Here is a 19,366-nt window from a genome sequence, read left to right as displayed (position 1 = left end):
TACACAATGTGATACCACTATACACAGAACAGAACGGCTCAAATGAGAGACAGAAAATATCCATTTTCAGTAGGATATAAAGTAACTGGAACTCCTATACATATACTGCTGATGGGGCTGTAGGTTGGTAGAACCGTGTTGGAAAACTTTTTGGCGGTGTCTGGCAGTGTTTGGCAGAGCATAAGAACATCTCATGATTCAGCAATTTTACTCCTTGGTATACCAGACCACCTGACCTGCCTCTTGAGAAATCTGTATGCAGATCAGGAAGCAACAGTTAGAAACAGACATGGAACAACAGACTGGTTCCAAATCGGGAAAGGAGTACATCAAGGCTGTATATTGTCACCCTGCTTATTTAACTTATATGCAGAGTACATCATGAGAAATGCTGGGCTGGATGAACTGCAAGCTGGAATCAAGATTGCCAGGAGAAATATCAATAACCTCAGATATGCAGATGACACTACCCTTATGGCAGAAAGTGAAGAACTAAAGAGCCTCTTGATGAAAGTGAAAGAGGAGAGTGAAAAAGTTGGCTTAAAGCTCAACATTCAGAAAACTAAGATCATGGCAGCCAGTCCCATCACTTCATGGGAAATAGACGGGGAAACAGTGGAAACAGTGGCTGACTTTATTTTATTGGGCTCCAAAATCACTGAAGATGGTGATGGCCACTATGAAATTAAAAGACGCTTACTCCTTGGAAGAAAAGTTATGACCAACCTAGATAGCATATTAAAAAGCAGAGACATTACTTTGTCAACAAAGGTCTGTCCAGTCAAGGCTATGGTTTTTCCAGTAGTCATGCATGGATGTGCAAGTTGGACTACAAAGAAAACTGAGTGATGAAGAATTGATGCTTTTGAACTGTGGTGTTGGAGAAGATTCTTGAGAGTCCTTTGGACTGAAAGAAGATCCAACCAGTCCATCCTAAAGGAAATCAGTCCTGAATATTCATTGGAAGGACTGATGCTGAAGCTGAAACTCCAATACTTTGGCCACCTGATGCGAAGAACTGATTCATTTGAAAAGACCCTGATGCTGGGAAAGATTGAAGGCAGGAGAAGAGGGTGACACAGGATGAGTTGGTTGAATGGCATCACCGACTCAATGGACATGTGTTTGAGTAAACTGGGAATTGGTGATGGACAGGGAAGCCTGGAGTGCTGCAGTCCATGGGGTCTTAAAGAGTTGGACATGACTTGGCGACTGAACAAGAGCACTCACCAAAAGACACATACAAGCATATTCATAGCCACAAACTGGAAGCTACGCAAATGTCCATCAACAGTAGCATGAATAAATGAACATTATGAGAACTAAGTCGCTTCAGTTGTGTCCAGCTCTTTGTGACTCAAGGGACTATAGCCTGCAAAGCTTCTCCATCTATGGGATTCTCCAGACAAGAATACTGCAGTGGGTTTCCATGCCTACCTCTAGTGGATCTTCTCGACCCCAGGGACTGAACCTGCATCTCTTAAGTGTTCTGCATTGACAAGTGTGTTCTTTATTACTAGCGCCACCTGGGAAGTCCAGAATGAATAACTAAGTTGTGCTATGTTTGCAATCAGTTAGTGCAATGAGGAGGAGAAAACTGCAAACACACACCACAGCGTGGATATTGTTTTACAATATTATGTTGAGTGACACAAGAGTACATACTGTATGAATGCATTCACACAAAGCTTGAAAACAGGACAAACTAATATATGCCCTGGAAAAAGAGTGTGTGTGTGTGTGTGTGTGTGTGTGTGTGTACGTGCACATGAGTGCTCAGTCATATCCAACTCTCTGCAACCCCATGGACTGTAGCCTACCTGGTTTCTCTGTCCATCGGATTTCCCAGGCAAGAATACTGGAGTGGATGGCCATTTCCACCTCTGAGGATCTCCCCACTCAGGGATTGAACCCATATCTCTTGCACTGGCAGGCATACTCTTTACCACTAAGCTACCTGGTAAATAGTATAGATGACCTTATTTGCAAAGCAGAAATAGAGACACAGACATAGAGAACAAATATATGAGTATTAAGGGGAACAGGGGTAGTGGGAGGAATTAGGAGACTGGGATTGACACACATACACTACTGACATTATGTATAAAATAGATAACCAATGAGAATCTACTGTTCAGCACAGGGAACTCTACTCAATGCTCCGTGATGACCTAAATGGGAAGGAAATGCAAATAAGAGGGGATACATGCATACATACGGGCTTCCCAGGTGGCACTAGTGGTAAAGAACCGCCTGCCAATGCAGGATATATAAGAGACACGGGTTCAATCCCTGGGTTGTGAAGATGCCCTGGGAGGAGGGCATGCAACCCACTGTATTCTTCATGTCACAAGGAGTCTGACACGACTGAATCGACTTAGCATGCATGCACACATGGATAGCTAAGTCACTGCTGTACAGCAGAAACTAACACAACGTTGTAAAGCAACTATATTGCCAATAAAAATTAATTTTAAAAAGTCAGGATAGTCATTCTTCTTTGTGAGATTTTTACTGGAAGGGGGCTTGAGGGAGGTTTCTGGGGTGCTTGTATGTCCTGTTTTTTTTTTTTTAATCAGGATGCTAATTACATGAATGTGTTCCATTTGTGAAAAAGCATCCAGCCAGTCACGTATGATTTGTGCATGAAATTAACTGCTTATAATTCATGCATATAACAAAACCCCACAGCATGCTACTTCATCATTTCCAGTTTATTCTCGATTATATTTGGAGAGGCAGATTTTACATGATAGCTTCAAACCAACCATTATACGTTAACCAAATTTTACACAAGCCATTTGAAAAAAGATCTAAAAATGTGCTTAGTTATTGGTATTATATAACATTGATCAAGCACCAAGAGTGCGCTGAGAGCTTAGAACAAACATAGAAAAGACAGTCCCTGCCTTCGAGGATCCCCACTCCTTTAGACTCTAAAGTTCAGAGTCGTGCACATAAAACTTCACCTAATATTTCATACCCCTTTATTCATAAGGCATAAATAAGGAAGTTTGTTGCATTTCTCCTTATTAATAAATATCGAATACCCTTTTCCCCTGTTATACCAACTATTATTAACATTGTTGCCTTTAAATACAAATTTCCAATGTACAATATACAGTATACTCTGATTTGGTATTCACACAATTGAGCACAATCTTCTTGCAGGCTGGTTATAATATGAAACAGGTTGGATTTCAACGTTCACACATTTTTATACGACTTAACAGAATTGTGTATTCTCGGCAGAGCTTTTTTTAAGAAAAAGGAGGTGCCGTGCTCTTAAACTGATAAACTATAAACAAAGACAGCACTGCCTTGATTACAATAAGGGTATCAGAGCTTATGCAGGTTCCAAACAGTGACTTTCAGCACATCTATTAAGCCAGCCTTGCAGATACAAACCACATAGCTGCATGCCCTAAAATACTAACAATTTATGATCAGCTAGTAATGGGTGATACAAGTATGATTTGCTTTACTATATTTTCCATTTAAAGAAGGTACTGGCGTAAAATATCTGAAAACTGTGAGCTGGGAAATACTCTTTGCTTCTCTGCAAGGCTATGTTCAGAGCAAATTCAGACTGAAAATGAGGATGTGATGATTATGACTTTATTTGGATAAAGAGATCTAATTTTAAAATAATCCCTTGATAATGTCTGATGGTTCATTTCTTTAAAATGCAAGAGAACCGAAGTGAATTTTGATAATATAATGATGTTCAGTTTAGGCACAAGAAATGGTACTTCATCAGAATATGCCAGATATGGTGGTAGAGGCTGTTGCCTACTACAGAAGTCAGGCCTGACCCTAGGTCGCCCACAGGGAGCTCATAGCAGCAGGAGATGAGAGGCAAATTTTAGAGGAATAGGTAGATGCTTCATTCCCATCCAGACTCTGGTCTTGACCCTTTCTGCAAACAGAGGGATGGAGGAGCTGGAGTGAGTCTAGAGGTCCAGAGAAAGAAAGTGTAACAAGCTTGGGATCAATGGAGAGAAAGAAGCCAACTATGAACTTCACATTCTCTAGACCCCAAGACTCCAAGCATCCATCAGGCTTCACGCCATGGCAAAAGTGCATAACTTGACACCAGACTCAGAGCTACCAAGCTAAGGACAATCGCTTTCCAGAGGAAACCCCCTTGCCTGGGGGTCATGGTTGTGTGGTCTCCCAGGGGGGTGACCAGGTCTGGATGTTTCCATGATGCAGCAATGAGTGGAGCTGAATTTTAAAGCTATGCTGGACTTAGAGCAAGACTAAATTTCTTTGACTACCTTCCCAGATATGAAAAGTGTAGGAGAAAATTCTTCACTTCTATGCGTTGGGAGGGTGCTTATACTCACGCCCTCCCCCAGGAGCTAGGCACGTGGCCCAAAGAGGGCCCTTTAAGAAGAAACTCACCCAAGGGCAGTGGCCATAGTGGTTTGGTCGATCCGGCGTGATCCTACCTGGCAAATGGAGGAGTCCGAATGGGATTTGACAAATTTTTCTTAGCCTGGGTGACTGCATCTCCACTTCTCTGCAAATCACAGGGCAAGAGGTTGGCAACCTACCTACCTCTGCTGTTCTCATGGCTTAACCTGTGATAAAGGGGAGAGCGTCAGGGCTAGGGTGTTTTCTTGAGTGGTATAGATTGGGAGGAGACTTGGGAACCCACAACTCCAGAGGGTATTAATCTAGAATCCCCTTTGGGCTGAAAGAAACAACCTTATTTAATGTGCCCAACCCAAAACAGAGCACCAAAAGACTAAATTCTGACAATAGACAGTAATATATATTAATATATTTTTCATTTTCAATTATAAATCCTCAGGTTTCCATACTAAGGCTTAAATTTCAGTCACCTAGCTGAAAATCTATACATAAACATGAGACTATAAATAGAGAACATGAAGACCTCTAAAAACGAAGGTTTACTACAGATGAGAGCATCCATCCTATATTTATTAACAACACAAAATGTTCTGACTCCCCTTTGGGGGAACAAGAGAATTAGACACAGCAAGCTAAGCAGTATTTGGAAGATTTTAGGATGGATGCTGAATTTCTATTGCTTTAAAATCTGAGATGCTTCCCAAAACTCCCTTTTAGGAATTTATTCTATCATCAGGCTTCCCTGGAGGCTCAGACAGTAAAGAATCTGCCTGCAATGCTGGAGACCTGGGTTCAATCCCTGGGTCAGGAAGATCCCCTGGAGAAGGAATGGCCACCCACTCCAGTATTCTTGCCTGGAGAATTCCATGGACAGAGGAGCCTGGCGGGCTAGAGTCTATGGGATCCCAGAGTTGGATGTAGCTGAGTGATTAACAATTTCACTTTTCTTTCACTGGAGTGACAGGATTCTTACTACCGTTTATTTATATTCCACTTTGTTTTCAGAAGAACTAAGGTAGCTAGTTTTTGTCCATTGTTTTTCTTTATCCTATAACAAGACATTAGGATCTGACACTGAACAGGATTCTTTCTGTCCATTCATGTCAAAGCACCATTCAACAGGTGGAAACTGAGATCAAATTCTCATGAATGACAATGGCTTCCTTACACGGGAGAAATCTTGCTCTCAAGTTAATTAACAGAGAAGACAATAAACCAAAATCAGGTATTTAGATAGACATATAGATAGATAAACGGTTAAATAGATAATTATTTTTTTGCACTGCTGACAAATATTTGAAACTATGGAGTAGATGCTGGAGTAGTTGAGAACACCTCAGAGCCTTTATCATATTATCGACAAGCTTTCAAAATCTTTTTAAAGCCATTGGAAATGGCTGGTATTATTGGTGCACAGCAACCACGGTTTATAGTTGGAAGGTCAAAGTTCTGCCATTGTCTCTACTCTTCAAGGCACAAGGACAAGTTCCAAAATCAACTCATGGTAAAAGGTGGAGTATCCGTACTACCAGGAGATAGAAGATGGAGGAGATGACCCACACACCAAGGCAAGGATGGGAGGTCCTTTGGGATACCTTGACTTTCAGATGTTGAGCATACATCATTAGTGAGCAGCCCTCCCATGGCTTGGGGTGGCCACTGGAAGGTCTCCTAGCCTGAAGACCTTGGCCTATTAAGCAGAGAGGTCACTTTATGCCATGGCTGACTTGGCAGTCCAGTACCTTCCTACCCTGGGCACCAGGAAGAAGGTCCGGAATGTTTCCATGAAGATCTCCAACAAAGAGCATCATGATGACAGAAGGGCAAGTATGAAAAGTCAGTAGCCCTTGATTACAGTCAGCAGAGAAGTAAACAGTAACCCCCTATGGAAACATACCCTGTTACTTCACCTGCTATGGTCTAGGAACATTAAGGAAGAGAGAACCCAGGCTTTTCTTTCTCATATTGCTCTCTCTTAGCTTTCCTTTAAAGAAGTATGTATTAACCATCTCCTCTATAGCATATTCTCCACCATGAAATGGAAAGAATCCAACCAATTAATCTTCCTCTTCCTTTTTTTTTTTTTTTTCCTGGAATTCAGTTTGTATCTACTGGTCATCCATTACATTCTTTCGGTAGGAAAAGATATTGCACTTCTTAAAATTCATCTGTGTCATTAAGTCAAAGCTAATAGGTAGGTAGACATCTTTCTAGAATGAATATTTTCCGAAGACCATCATCAGCATTTGCAGAAAAGCCTCCATGATTCCTGTTTTAACAAGTGGTGCCTGACCTGCCACGTGATTTTAGACTACAGAGAAAGATGTCAGAGGTCACGAGCCATTGGCAACATCGCCTCCAGCAGCTCATGATTTCATTGTGCAGATGGGCACAACGATCACCAGAATGACTGTGCACGCAGCCGCAGCAATCAGAGCCGCTATCTTGCAGACCTTGGCTCGTCTGAATTCAGCTTCTTTCCGTTTTAGCAACGAGTCGTAGCCCGGAGTATAAATGTCTTCCATCCAGTACTCTAAGTTGTTTGGATTTAAAGATTCTTGAGTCTAAAAGTGAAGAGAAGATGTTAGAAAGATGGTGAATATTTGTAAACAGGTTCATCACCCTTGAAGCATCTCAGCTGGTGCTTGAAGCACCTTGAAGCTGTCTGCAGTTGGCAGTGGTGTCCAAGCTGCCCACCAGCTCCTCCTGAGATGGACCACCAAGGACTCAGTGTCCTGCACACCCCAGATTGCACCTTCCCCCTCTTACTACAAAGGTCATGATGGTCTCAACACAGGAAAACCCAGAGGTTTTCTGGGGACAAGCTAAACAGGGCCGAGATAAGCAAGAGTCTACACTTCAAGGGCGCACAGCCAAGAACAGGCTGGCCTCACTGTCGGGGAAGCAGGGAGGGTCACTGACAGATATTCTCCACTTACAGTCCCTAAGAACAGAGCTGTTTGAAGCAAGGCTGTTCTATTACTCTGATTCACTTCCCAGTTCTTCAGAAAAAGCCTCTACTGAAAAATCAAAGGCATGTCCCACAGAAGCAGCTCAAACAAAACATAAAATATTTCCATCTCAAACATCTGTCTGAGCAGGTCAGGCCACTGCTCAAAGGCCAGGTCTACAGACTGTCGGCAGACCACCCCCAGGCCAGGTGCAGCATCCCCAGTGGGAGGCCCCTCCCTGACATTTTGTCTCCTGGCCTCCTGAGATTAACGATTGTCTGTGAGAGAAATATCGTATTTAACCTGTGTTGCCCATGAATCCTGTTCTCCATGGATGGCTATAATCTATTTCCATAAAGAGAAGCAGTGTTCTCATTTTACAGCAAGCATTTAATAATGTGAGTGGCACATAAAAGCGGCAACACATTGCAATTCCAAGTTGAGGTCTCCTAAATCTCTGAAACACAAGCAAAATATCCATTTTGAAGATGTTCTCAGATTGGTCAATGTTGATAAAGATGGGTGTGTTACAAATTATGTACACACACACACAGAGGATTACAAAACAAATACTTCCAAAACTTAAAAAAAAAAAAAAAAACCCTCAGTGGTTCTAGGTTATTGGAATATTGATGATTTTCTCATCCACGTTAGTCATTCTCCAGCTGTCCTTCCAGAGCAGTTCTCTGTTCTTCTCCACCTTTCTGTGGTCCCCCCAGGTCTTGGTCCATATGGACGCATCCCTGGTGGGTCCCCTGGTGGCTCAGATGGTAAAGAATCTGCCTGCAATGCAGGAGATGTGGGTTCGATCCCTAGGCCAGGAAGATCCCCAGAGAAGGAAATGGCTACCCACTCCAGTATTCTTGCCTGGAGAATCCCATGGACACAGGAGCCTGGCAGGCTACAGTCCATGGGGGCCACAAAGAGTCCAACATGACTGAGTGACTAACATACACACTGGTGGGTTCAGTTGGTGGAGCACCAGTCCTCAGGCTCCGTCTCTGATGGACTACATTTCTATCTGGCACCTGCTTTCACAGCTGTGGGTCCTGGTGGGTTTCATAAATAGCTCCCATCTCTGGGCCTTCAGATCCAAGGGCAGCATCAGCCTCTCACCGATGCTGGTCCCTGGGTGCTTGCTGGGCTTTAAACCCCACCTACACTGATGCCAACAGCCCCCTCCTCCCATTCCCATCCTTCCATGAGTCCGCCAGCTGCTTCCTGATGGGATGCTGACAGTCCATACGCCGTGGACCCCTCTGGCATCTCTATTGCTCTCCTGCTGCTAATGGCCTTCTAGTACTGGGGCCAGCAGACACCAGCCCAGGAGCTAAATTCAGCCCAACACCTGCCTCTGTACAGCGTACAAGTTAAGAATGGTCCTCACATTTTTTAATCACTGAAAAAAAAAGAAAAGAAAAACAACAGTCAGGGATACGTGAAAATCATAGGAAATTCAAATTGCAGCATCAAAAGAGAATGTTTTATCAAAACACAACCATGTCCAGTCATTTATTTAACACAAATTGTCCATGGCTGCTCAAGACTATTATGGGCAGAGCTGAGCAGTTGAAGCCTAGGGTGCTGCAGTCCATTGGGTCGCAAAGAGTCGGACACGACTGAGAGACTGAACTGAACTGAGCAGTTGTGATGACAGAGATTGTAAGGACTTCTGGGTCTTAAGGTAGTTACTCTCTGGCCCTTTAGAGGAGAGTTTGCCAACCTTTGTTCTAGTCTATTCAGTTGTTTAGTCACTAAGGCATGTCCCATTCTTTTGTGACCCCATGGACTGTAGCCTGCCAGGCTCCTCCATCCATGGGATTTCCCAGGCAAGAATACTGGAGTAGGTTGCCATTTCCTCTTTCACAGGATCTTCCCAACCCAGGGATAGAACCCATGTCTCCTGCATTGGCAGGCAGATTCTTTATCATTGAGCCAACCGGGAAGCCCTTTCCTGAATAGATATGCTTTATGCACTGCGATTCAGTCAGTGAAATAAACTATTTGTAATTAGTTTTTTCAATAACTGCAAGCTCTCATGACACCCAGTAGCAGAGAGGTGATGCCAAGGTTTCACGGGACTCAGGGAGCATCTTTGATTGACAATTGCACCTGCTGAACACTGGAAATGGAAATGGTATCTTTGACGTATCCTCAAGGCGCCATTGCTGGTGAATTTATATCTCGAAGCCAAGAGACAGCAAGAAGATGGTCCAGATGCTGAGGCTGCCCTAAGACAGTACCTGGATCTCTGCAAAGTGATGGAAACAAGGAGGGTGGTGCCTTTCTGCCTTTACCAAGTTCCCGATACCTATTCTACTTTGCTGCAAACACCCTCGAAAGGCTATGAAACTCCTTGCTGTCTTACATTTTGTGAGATTAGATATATTATCCTCTGCTTTTTTAAGTGATGTCACCTGAAGCTCTCTAAAGATCTTCAACTTTTTATAATTTCACCGTTTGTGCTTATAAATATTGCCACTTCAAAATCACATATATCTGTAAGAGCAATTCTCTCAGACTCAGCCTTCCAGACGTTAAAAAGATGTTTCTCAATCTATGATTCATTCAGTTAATCTGACCATGTCAAGGTCATCCCATGATACTGGTGAGACACTGATTATTCCTCCAGGTGAGCCATTCATACCTCCAAGTCTTCCCTGATTCGTGGCATCCTAATACTCACAGAGCACAGTGTGGTGCCCACAGCAAAGTGTTAGGACCACCTCCAGGAGAAAAGAATCCTATATAGCCTGCTTGCCAGCAGGATGGTGACAGGAGAGGACGTGGCCTGAAGGGTCAAATGATAAGCAGCAGGCATGCGGACATAAGGTGCGGGAGGGGACAGGGGCCACGATATCTCCAGGGTCATCCTGATAGTACCACCCACCTGACTCTCAGGATTTGGCCAGAGATGCTCCTCCCCATAACTGCTGTCAGTTAGGGACCAACATAAACCAATGTCATTGCGGTCACTTTAGTGACACGAAGCCCCACTGTACTCTCATCACCAGAAAAATGAAATGGTGACGAGGCAACATAAGATGAAAGAACAGAAGTATTACTGCTGGAGAGTCCGACAGGAATTCAGACTTGTCGGACCTGCAGCAAGTTCTTGAGTTTCTCGGGCCTTGATTTCCTCATTTACCTGCTTGAGATGAACATCATCACTCCTGCCTGCAGGCCACTGAGAGACTGTGGTAAAAAAGCACCACACAGGGGCTTCCCTCGTGTCTCAATGGCAAAGAATCCACCTGCTAATGCAGGAGAAGTAGGTTCAATCCCTGGTTCGGGAAGATCCCATGTGTGCAGAGCAACTGAGCCTGTGTGCCACAACTATTGAGCCTATGCTCTAAAGCCCACCCATCTCAACTACTGAAACCTGCAAACCCTAGACTTCAGGTTCCACAACAAGAAAAGCCACCATGATGAGAAGCCTGTACACCACAGCTAGAGAGTAACCCCCACTCACCACAACTGAAGAAAAGCCTGTGCAGCAAGGACCCAGCACAGCCAAAAATACATTTATAAATAATTATATATATTATAAATAATTAAAAAAAAAACACCATACGGAGTTGATTGATTTCAGCATCCTTTCATCAGCCTAAATACCTTTTCAGTCCCTGATTAATGCCAGGTACTTGAAATACATTCTTCTCATGTCTCACACCACCACCACAAATTAGAAGTTATCATGAAGAGTTAACAGGTGAGGGGACCACAGCTCAAACAGGTGAATGTTCCAGGCTGCACAGCAAAGTGGATGAGAACCTCCACTGTGGGAAAACACATTCCTTTTCTCACCACCGTACTGCCCCTCCTGCAGACTCTTGGCTTCAGAGCAAGGCAATGTCAAGGGATACCTTGCCATACCAGCCTCCACCAGCATCTCCCCAGCTGCCCTTTAAGTGGTGGGGACATTCAGGGACCTGGACATACGTGACTGGCAGCAATAAGACAATGAACCTCGCTGCCCACAGATCTAACCAGCAGGTGAAGGCAAGGTGCTTCCCTGCTCCCAAGATGATGCAGACACACAGATAGACGCAGCGTGGATGGAACCACCAAGATGCAAGCGTGACCGAAACCCAGCCCTGCCTGTGGTGGAACAGCAAACACACCCTCTAGCCACAACTGCATTCACAGAGTTTCCAGGGGTGGCGCTTACCTGGGGCTGCTCCATACGGAAACATAATCCATAGCTTGGCTCCCACAAACATGCTTATCCCACGGGCTATATGTGGAAGGAGAAATCAGGCTTGTGTTCCATTAACCAGTTGGGATCAGGTCTTAGGAGCAAGCATGAGAATCTGCACTTGGTACGGAGTCTTAAATGCAACGTTAGCAAATTGATGCCCAAGGTCAATCCACCAATGAAGCATTCCTGTTGCTAAATGTTTACAAGCCAATAAGCAACATAGCAATCCCCTGGTTACACATCTCTGCCTTATGATGTATTCATGTTCAGTGTTCCATGGTGGGAACCAAGGGGGCTGAAGGGGAGGGAGTGAGTGGCTAGGGCATCCTTCATCCATTTCTGCATCCACCGGGGTGTGGCCAGGCTTCCCCTACCTCACCCCACCCTGGGCAGAGAGGCTCACCTGCAGGTCCAGGGCTGTCAGCTTGCCCTTGTCACCCGAATTGCGTGCATACTCCTCGATGGTCCAGGAAGGCTGGCCCCGCTTCACCTCTGCCAGCTCCGTGAGCCGCATGTCCGTGTACAGAGGGTTGCTCTTCATGTGGGCCTTGAGAGAGGCGGGGTAGGGGTGAGGGCTGAACACCTGCTCCACCAGGAAGCCGTCCTTGGGCTGCTTGGGCAGGCGGTGCTGCGGGGGGATGTCGTACTGCCTGTCTGCCTGCAGAGGGGCACAGAGAAGTCCGGGAGGCCACATAGATGTGGTCAGATGTCACACTGGGCAGACCCCAGCTTTTCATCACTAGGTGCTGCTCAGGTAGCAACATGCAGTTATTCATGAGCAAATAGGATTGCCTGTACCGGGGGACATTTACTAGGAAAAGCTTACGACATTAATACTGCTCATACGACCCAACATTTCTGTGCCAGAGAGAGACGATTTTATCTAATCTTCATGCCATGACTACTACTATTAACACACATTATTCTGGTAAGCAAAAGGAGACCAGAAAGACTCAGTAATTTACCCCAGGGAGCACAGCTGCTAATGGCAGGGAGCCGGAATTTAAATTTAGCATCTGGCTTCAGAAAAGCCTTGCTTAACCACTGCACAGTGCCGCACCCTCTTTCTTCCCTTCCTTCTTTATTTCTGCCACACTATGTGGTATGACAAAATCTTAGCTCCCCAACCAGGGATCGAACCCATGCCACTTGCATTGGAAGCGCAATCTTAACCAGTGGACCACCAGGGAAGTCCCTGCCCCCTCTTTCTATTACCAATTTCTACCTGGTCCTGAGGAGTAAAAGATACGGGTATTTTCCCCAAGGAACTGGCCGAAACCGTGGATGACACACTGCTTCTTTGGATGGAGGAAGCCAAGTCGGAAAGGACATGGTGAGAGCCTCCACTGGTTTTCAGGAACATCTGCTCAGCCTCCAAGACAGGGAACGGTCTGGATCACAGTGTGGAGGCAGGAACCTGCCTGACACCGCTGGCATCACTGATGCTCTCAGTCCCTAGTTATGAACCCGGGGCTCTGCTCTCCATGAACCCTGTTATAACCCAGGCCTTCTGATACCTTCTAACTTCAGGCCCTCAGATCTCCACACACATGTCACTTCCTCCAGGAAGCACTCCCTGACCCACCAAGACCAGGTCAGTGCCCACCTATGAGACCCCTTCAGACTGTGTACGGAGCTCACAGCCAGCACTGTCCCACTGAACTATAATGGCCTGTCTGTCTGTCTGACTGTCTCCTCCACTGGACTGTGAGTTCCTCAAGGGCAGAGGACTATCCTGATCACTAAGTCACACCACTAAGGAGAAGGAGCTCCAAGCTTTATAAAAGGGATGGATACAAACACTATGGGGTTTCCCAGGTGGTGCCAGTGGCAAAGAACCTGCCTGCCAGTGCAGGAGATGTAAGAAATATGGGTTCAATCCCTGGGTTGGGAAGATTCCCTGGAGAAGGGAATAGGTACCCAGTCCAATATTCTTGCCTGGAGAATCCCATGACAGAGGAGCCTGGTGGGCTACAGTCCAGAGGGTTGCAAAGAGTTGGACACAACTGAGTACATAATGCAAGCAAGCTTTTCTGACCTGGAAAGTTACCCACTGCCCACACTTGCCCCCACTGCTCCTACCAAGGAGCTGCTTGTGTTCTAATCTGGCAGTTCATATGTATACCTAAGATAGTTTAAAAATAAAAGCTGGTATCTACTCTGCACAAAGATGACTAAAGGAGGGAAATCAGAGACCAGCAAGAAGCCCCTGGGAAGCTTTCAGAGGCTTTTGAATTAAGAGGCCTTAATTCTGGGGGCTAGCCAACCATCTCATCCTCTGCCACCCCGTTATCTTTTTGTCTTCAATCTTTTCCAGTGTCGGGGCTTCCCTGGTGGCATAGAGGTAAAGAATCTACCTGCAATGCCGGAGACCCAGGTTCGATCCCTGGGCTGGGAAGATTCCCTGGAGAAAGGAATGGCAACCCCCTCCAGTATTCTTGTCTGGAGAATCCTATAGACAGAAGAGCCTGGCAGGCTACAGTCCATGGAGCCAAATAGAATCAGACATGACTGAGCAACTAAACACTGAGAAAAACAACAAAGCTGGCACCCAGTTACGTGACCTTAAGTGGGCATTACCTCTTTAGACTTCCGATGCCAGTCTTTACTGTCTCCAGGACCTCGCTCTTTGATCTCCTCCTCACTGATGCCCATGCGGTTGGAGTAAGTGATGGTGCGCCAGTCCCTGGGTGAGTTGGAGATGCTGGCAATCTTGGATTCTGTGGCACTGTTCTCCTCTGTCAGGGACCTGGAAGACGGCCTGGTGAAGAGGCTTTTTTTTAAGGCCTGGACACGAAGGCTTTCGCTGTTGCTCCCACTGGCATCTGAGCAGCACCAGTCAGCCGTATTCTCCAGCTTGGGCCCATGGGCACCCTTGTGGGCACGGAACATCCGGGGCGAGGCGCTCTCATCAGATGGAGCCTCACTGGTCAGAGAATTGAGGTCTATCTGCACGCTTACCTTCTCGGGCTGCTGCATCTTCTGGTCTAGTTTATTGAGCTTGCCCAGGACCTGGGAGATCTCCTCACGCACACCCGATAGTGACTCGAGCTTCCGTTCAATCTCCCCGATCCTGAGCACCAGCTTGCACACGCTGGTCTTCAGCTCCTCTTCTGAGTGGTGGCTGTTTTCTGGCCGGCTGCCCTTCTCCCCTTGGCTGCTGGGGAGCCCATTGGCGATTCTGGTGAGGTGGTGCTCTGGCGAACTGTCACAGTCCGACTTGTGAAGCTGAGATAGGGACCCCGTGCTGTTGTAGCAGGATGACTGCATGACCCCCGTTGAGCCACTGATGCTCATGTCGTCAAGAAACCGGAAGATGTCGCTGATGTCGTCACTGACCACCTCCGAATCATCATCGGAATGCTTCACTGCATGCCGGTCACTGTACTTGCCCTGCCCGGGAGTGCACAGGTCCTTGCCTTTTTTGGGCTCCAGAACGTGCAGGTCAGTCTGGGTGCCCACACTGCTGGTGTCTGAGCTCAGCTGCCCACTGGTGCAGCTGATGCTCTTGTCTTTAAACTTTTTGACTGGTTCAGGCTTCTCCAGGTCCACAGGGGATGGAATCTCTTTAGATTTGAGCCCATTGGGCTTTGCTGAGTAGCCGACTGGGAGGATGGGCTGTTGATCCTGTGGTGTCAGGTAAGCGGGGCATCTGTCCGGGGTTGGGAAGTTGGGTGTCTGACTATTGGAATTTGGATAACGGAGCTTCTCCTCGGAGGGGTTTCTGTTGAAAAAGGAACGTTCAAAGTCAGGAACTTCTTCGGTGTTGAGGCTCCAGCTTTTGGCCGGCCAGGGGGTCTGCTTGCCTGTTTTGCCAGGACAGCGCCGGGCCTCCTGGGGCCCCATCACTGGAGTGGGCCCAAAATATGTGGAGGCTTGAAGGTCATCTAAACTCTCATGCTTTGCCCGCCTCTTGTCAGGAACCGGGGAGTACTCGGGGTTCAGGTACTGGCTGCTGTAGGGCATCTCAAAGCTGTGATGGGGGAAGGGCGTCTTGTGGGACTCCTTGCGGCCCTGGGATTTCCTGTGCTCACCCTCAGCCTTGTTGGCTGGGCTGGCCAACCCAGGGGACACAGCCATCAGATTGTGAAAGTCCTCTTTGAAGATGTTCCTTTTCTGGACACAGGACTGGACCACGAAGGGCTCGTCGTTGGAGATGAAGGTCTGCTTGATGCCCTGGGGGAGAGGCAGGGAGTCCTGATCAGACATGGACTCGCTCTCGAGGTTCATGGGGAAGTAGGTTCTCTGCATCTCGCAGGGCTGAGGGCTGGCCACGGAGTATGGGGCCAGAGCCTGCAGCCTGTCCAGGGAAGCTGCCCGGTTTTTCACATCTTTGCTGACCCCCAGCAGGAAGTTGGGTTCAGAGGCAGGAATGAACTGCGGACAGTCCTTGCAGTCCACCTTTCTGCACTTGGATGACTGGCGGGTGGGGTAGCCCCGGCTGAAAGGCCGGTCACTCAGCTCACAGTTGAGGGGCTCACACTCGGCTGCACTGCAGATCTCCGTGTCTGAGCGGCACGAGTCAAAAGAGGCATCTTTCTTGCGCATCTTCTGCCGGCCTCCAGGCAGCTTCTCCTTGGCGGCACCCCCATTCATCTGGATCAGGTTGAATATGGTCACGATGTCCGCGGCCACCATGATTTTCTTGGACTGCTGGTTGTTTACAGCGCATTTCATCTTGTCTTTGAATAACGTGGCTGGGAAGTTGGGGTCAAGACAGGCCGTATAGAAGAGCACGCTTCGCAGTTTGGCGAGCTGGGACAGATCAAAGCGGGCGCACAGGGATTTGCAGAGGTCCTGGTAGGAGACAGTATTTTGCTTACTGTCTAATTCCTCCAAGATCTTCACCAAGAAGAGGGACGTTTCCTGGTTGGTCTCCATGGCTTAGAATTTTACAGGCTAGCTGGCGACACTGGAAACTTCAAGTCAGTTCTGTGGGACTGATAATATGGAAAAATAGTAGGGAGGGGAAAAGAGGATTAGAAACATCAGTGGAGTTTTAAGTCAAGCTGGTCCTGAACCACATAAAGAAATGCAAGGAAAGACTTTTTAATACTTAGAAATGTTGTAAATGCTTTAAAAATATTTATAAAATACCACGTCATAATTCCCTTCCAAGGAACATTGGACATGGAAACTGGGAAATCTAGATTTTCATCTTAACCTACTGATTAGCACTTAGATGCTGGGCAAAGGCTTTCAACTTTCTGGGGAACTACCTAAATAAATTATGAATGACTAAAGGAATCTACCTAAAGAAATTAAGAATGACTTTGATTTTGCATAAAAATGTTCACTGTGTATATGTGCAACTGATTCACTTTGCTGTACACCTGAAACACAACATTGCAAATCAACTATGCCCTCCTAGAATATTCTTTTAAATAGTTACAATCATAAAAAGATGCTCATTATAATGGTAACAATAGTGAAAAATAAAACATCTTAAATATCCGAATATTAGGGTAATGCATAAATAAAGCAGGTTACGATATACAGTGATTTTTTACAAACATTAAAATTACATTAATGTAGGACTTCCCTGGTGGTATAGTGGATAAGAATCCTCCTATCAATGCAGGGCATACAGGTTAGATCCCTGGTACGGGAAGATTCCACATGCTGTGGAGCAACTAAGCCCTCACACCACAACTAGTGAGCCCCCATGCCCTAGAGACTGTGCTCAGCAACAAGAGGCGTTATTGCCATGAGAAGCCGGTACACCACAATGCAGAATAGACCCTGCTCACTGCAACTAGAGAAAGCCTGTGCACAGCAACAATGACCCAGGGCAGCCCCAAAGTAAATAAATTACATTCATGTATATCCTTACAATGGAATACTGCCGCTGCTACTGCTGCTAAGTCGCTTCAGTCGTTTTGGACTCTGTGCGACCCCATAGACATCAGCCCACCAGGCTCCCCTGTCCCTGGGATTCTCCAGGCAAGAACACTGGAGTGGGTTGCCATGTCCTTCTCCAATGCATGAAAGTGACAAGTGAATGTGAACTCATCAATAAAAAGGTACAAATTACTAATATATGTAGTAAATGACATGAATGAATCTGAAATATATGGTGCTTGAATGAAAGAAGCCAGACTCGAAAGGCTACCTAGCATATGGTGATTTTGTCGCTAAGTCATGTTCAACTCTTGTGATTCCATGGACTGTAGCCTGCCAGGCTCCTCTGTCCATGGGATTTCCCAGGCAAGGATACTGGAGTGGGTTGCCATTTCCTCCTCCAGGGGATCTTCCTGACTCAGGGATTGAACCCGAACCTCCTTCACTACAGGCAGATTCTTTACCAACTGAGCCACCAGGGAAGCCCCTCTTATTATACGGTTCCATTTTTATTATATTCTGAAAAACAGATCCGTGGTTGCCAGACACTGGATGTGAAGCTAGGTGTAGGCGAAATGGCAAGGTGTAGACAAAACTCCATTCTGGATGATGGAGCTCTTTCACATCTCGATTGGAGTGGTGGTTACACGTCTCTCTGCATTTGTCAAAACTCACAGAACTGTGTGCTAAAATGTGTGAATTTTACTTATGTAAATTATATCTTAATTATAAAATTACACATTGGAGACTTTTGATGACAAAAGAAAACTGAGGAATGACATTCTGAGTGAAAATGTAAAAATGAATCTGTATCTATAGTAAGATCTTAATTATATAAAATTATATCTTCTTGGAAATGAAACTGAAAGAAAATAATATACACTAAAATGTTAATGGCTGTTACCTTTGGATTGCAAATATGGATTTTCATTCTGAATTAGTCATCTTTGTTTCTCAATATTTTATTATGCAAATTTTCAAACATACAGGGAAGTTGAAAGAATTTTACAGTGAACACTCATATAACCACCATCTGGATTCCACCATTAACATTTTACTATATTTGCTTTATCACATATCTATCCATCTACCCTTCATGAAGCCATCTTATTTTTTTAAATGCACTTCAAAACAAATTGCAAACATTTGTGCACCTCCTCCTAAAGATTTCACTGTGCCTATAATTAACCTAAGTCCAATAATTGTTTACAGTTTCTCTTTTATTAATAAGATTTACATACAATGATGTGTACAAAATTTGTGTGTATTTGCTGAAGTTGTAACAAATGTGTGTGCCCGTGTTAAAAGCCAAACCTCTATAAGATCTAGAATGTTCCCATTGCCCCCAAAGTCCCTCATATCCCTTCCCATTCAATGACAGTTCTTATTTTTTATAGGTAACATTAATATTTTCTTCATTATTTTCCTTCTTTTCCAAAATTCCTACCATGACCACACATTATCTTTTGCCATCACCAAATCAACACAGGAGACGTTAAGAGACACGGGTTCGATCCCTGGGTCAGGAAGATTCCCTATACGAGGGCATGGCAACCCACCCCAGTATTCTTGCCTGGAAAATCCCATGGACAGAGGAGCCTGGAGAGCTACAGTCCATAGGGTTGCAAAGAGTCAGACATGGCTGAAGCGATTTAGGACACACACATACAAACAATAATTAATCTTATTTTGAAGTGGAAAGAAAAATCTCCATTAATGAACTCGGATGGAAAAATGAAAAACATCAAGCCAAAAGCTTAACAAAGCATTACAAGAGAAAGTGAACTTCTCATGGATAAATTTGGACCCAATTTCTGAGATTTATAAGGAAATATCAAATTACACATGGGAACCTTGCCAGTCACTACTTAGCAAAGGCATTTTGACGACTGACTTATAGATTGTCAAGTTGACTTGGCCCATACACAGCCACAGAGCTTCCCAAGTGGCGCTAGTGATAAAGAATCCACCTGCCAGTGCAGGAGAGGCAAGA

At 45.5% G+C, this 19,366-nt stretch overlaps 1 protein-coding gene across 1 annotated transcript; it reads right to left on the bottom strand.

Moving 5' to 3' along the window:
• Window positions 1–2,598: 2,598 nt before the first annotated feature.
• On the bottom strand, window positions 2,599–16,463 carry MINAR1 (membrane integral NOTCH2 associated receptor 1). The gene is made up of 3 exons (XM_019984000.2): window positions 14,113–16,463; window positions 11,936–12,190; window positions 2,599–6,944 (listed from the first exon to the last, which is right to left on the bottom strand). The coding sequence occupies exons 1-3, from the start codon at window positions 16,411–16,413 to the stop codon at window positions 6,747–6,749; spliced, it is 2,754 nt and encodes a 917-aa protein (XP_019839559.2). The 5' UTR covers window positions 16,414–16,463; the 3' UTR covers window positions 2,599–6,746.
• Window positions 16,464–19,366: the final 2,903 nt, after the last annotated feature.

Source organism: Bos indicus, chromosome 21 (assembly GCF_029378745.1).
Source record: "Bos indicus isolate NIAB-ARS_2022 breed Sahiwal x Tharparkar chromosome 21, NIAB-ARS_B.indTharparkar_mat_pri_1.0, whole genome shotgun sequence".
Lineage (NCBI taxonomy): Eukaryota > Metazoa > Chordata > Mammalia > Artiodactyla > Bovidae > Bos > Bos indicus.
This window is presented reverse-complemented; position numbering and strand designations above follow the sequence as displayed.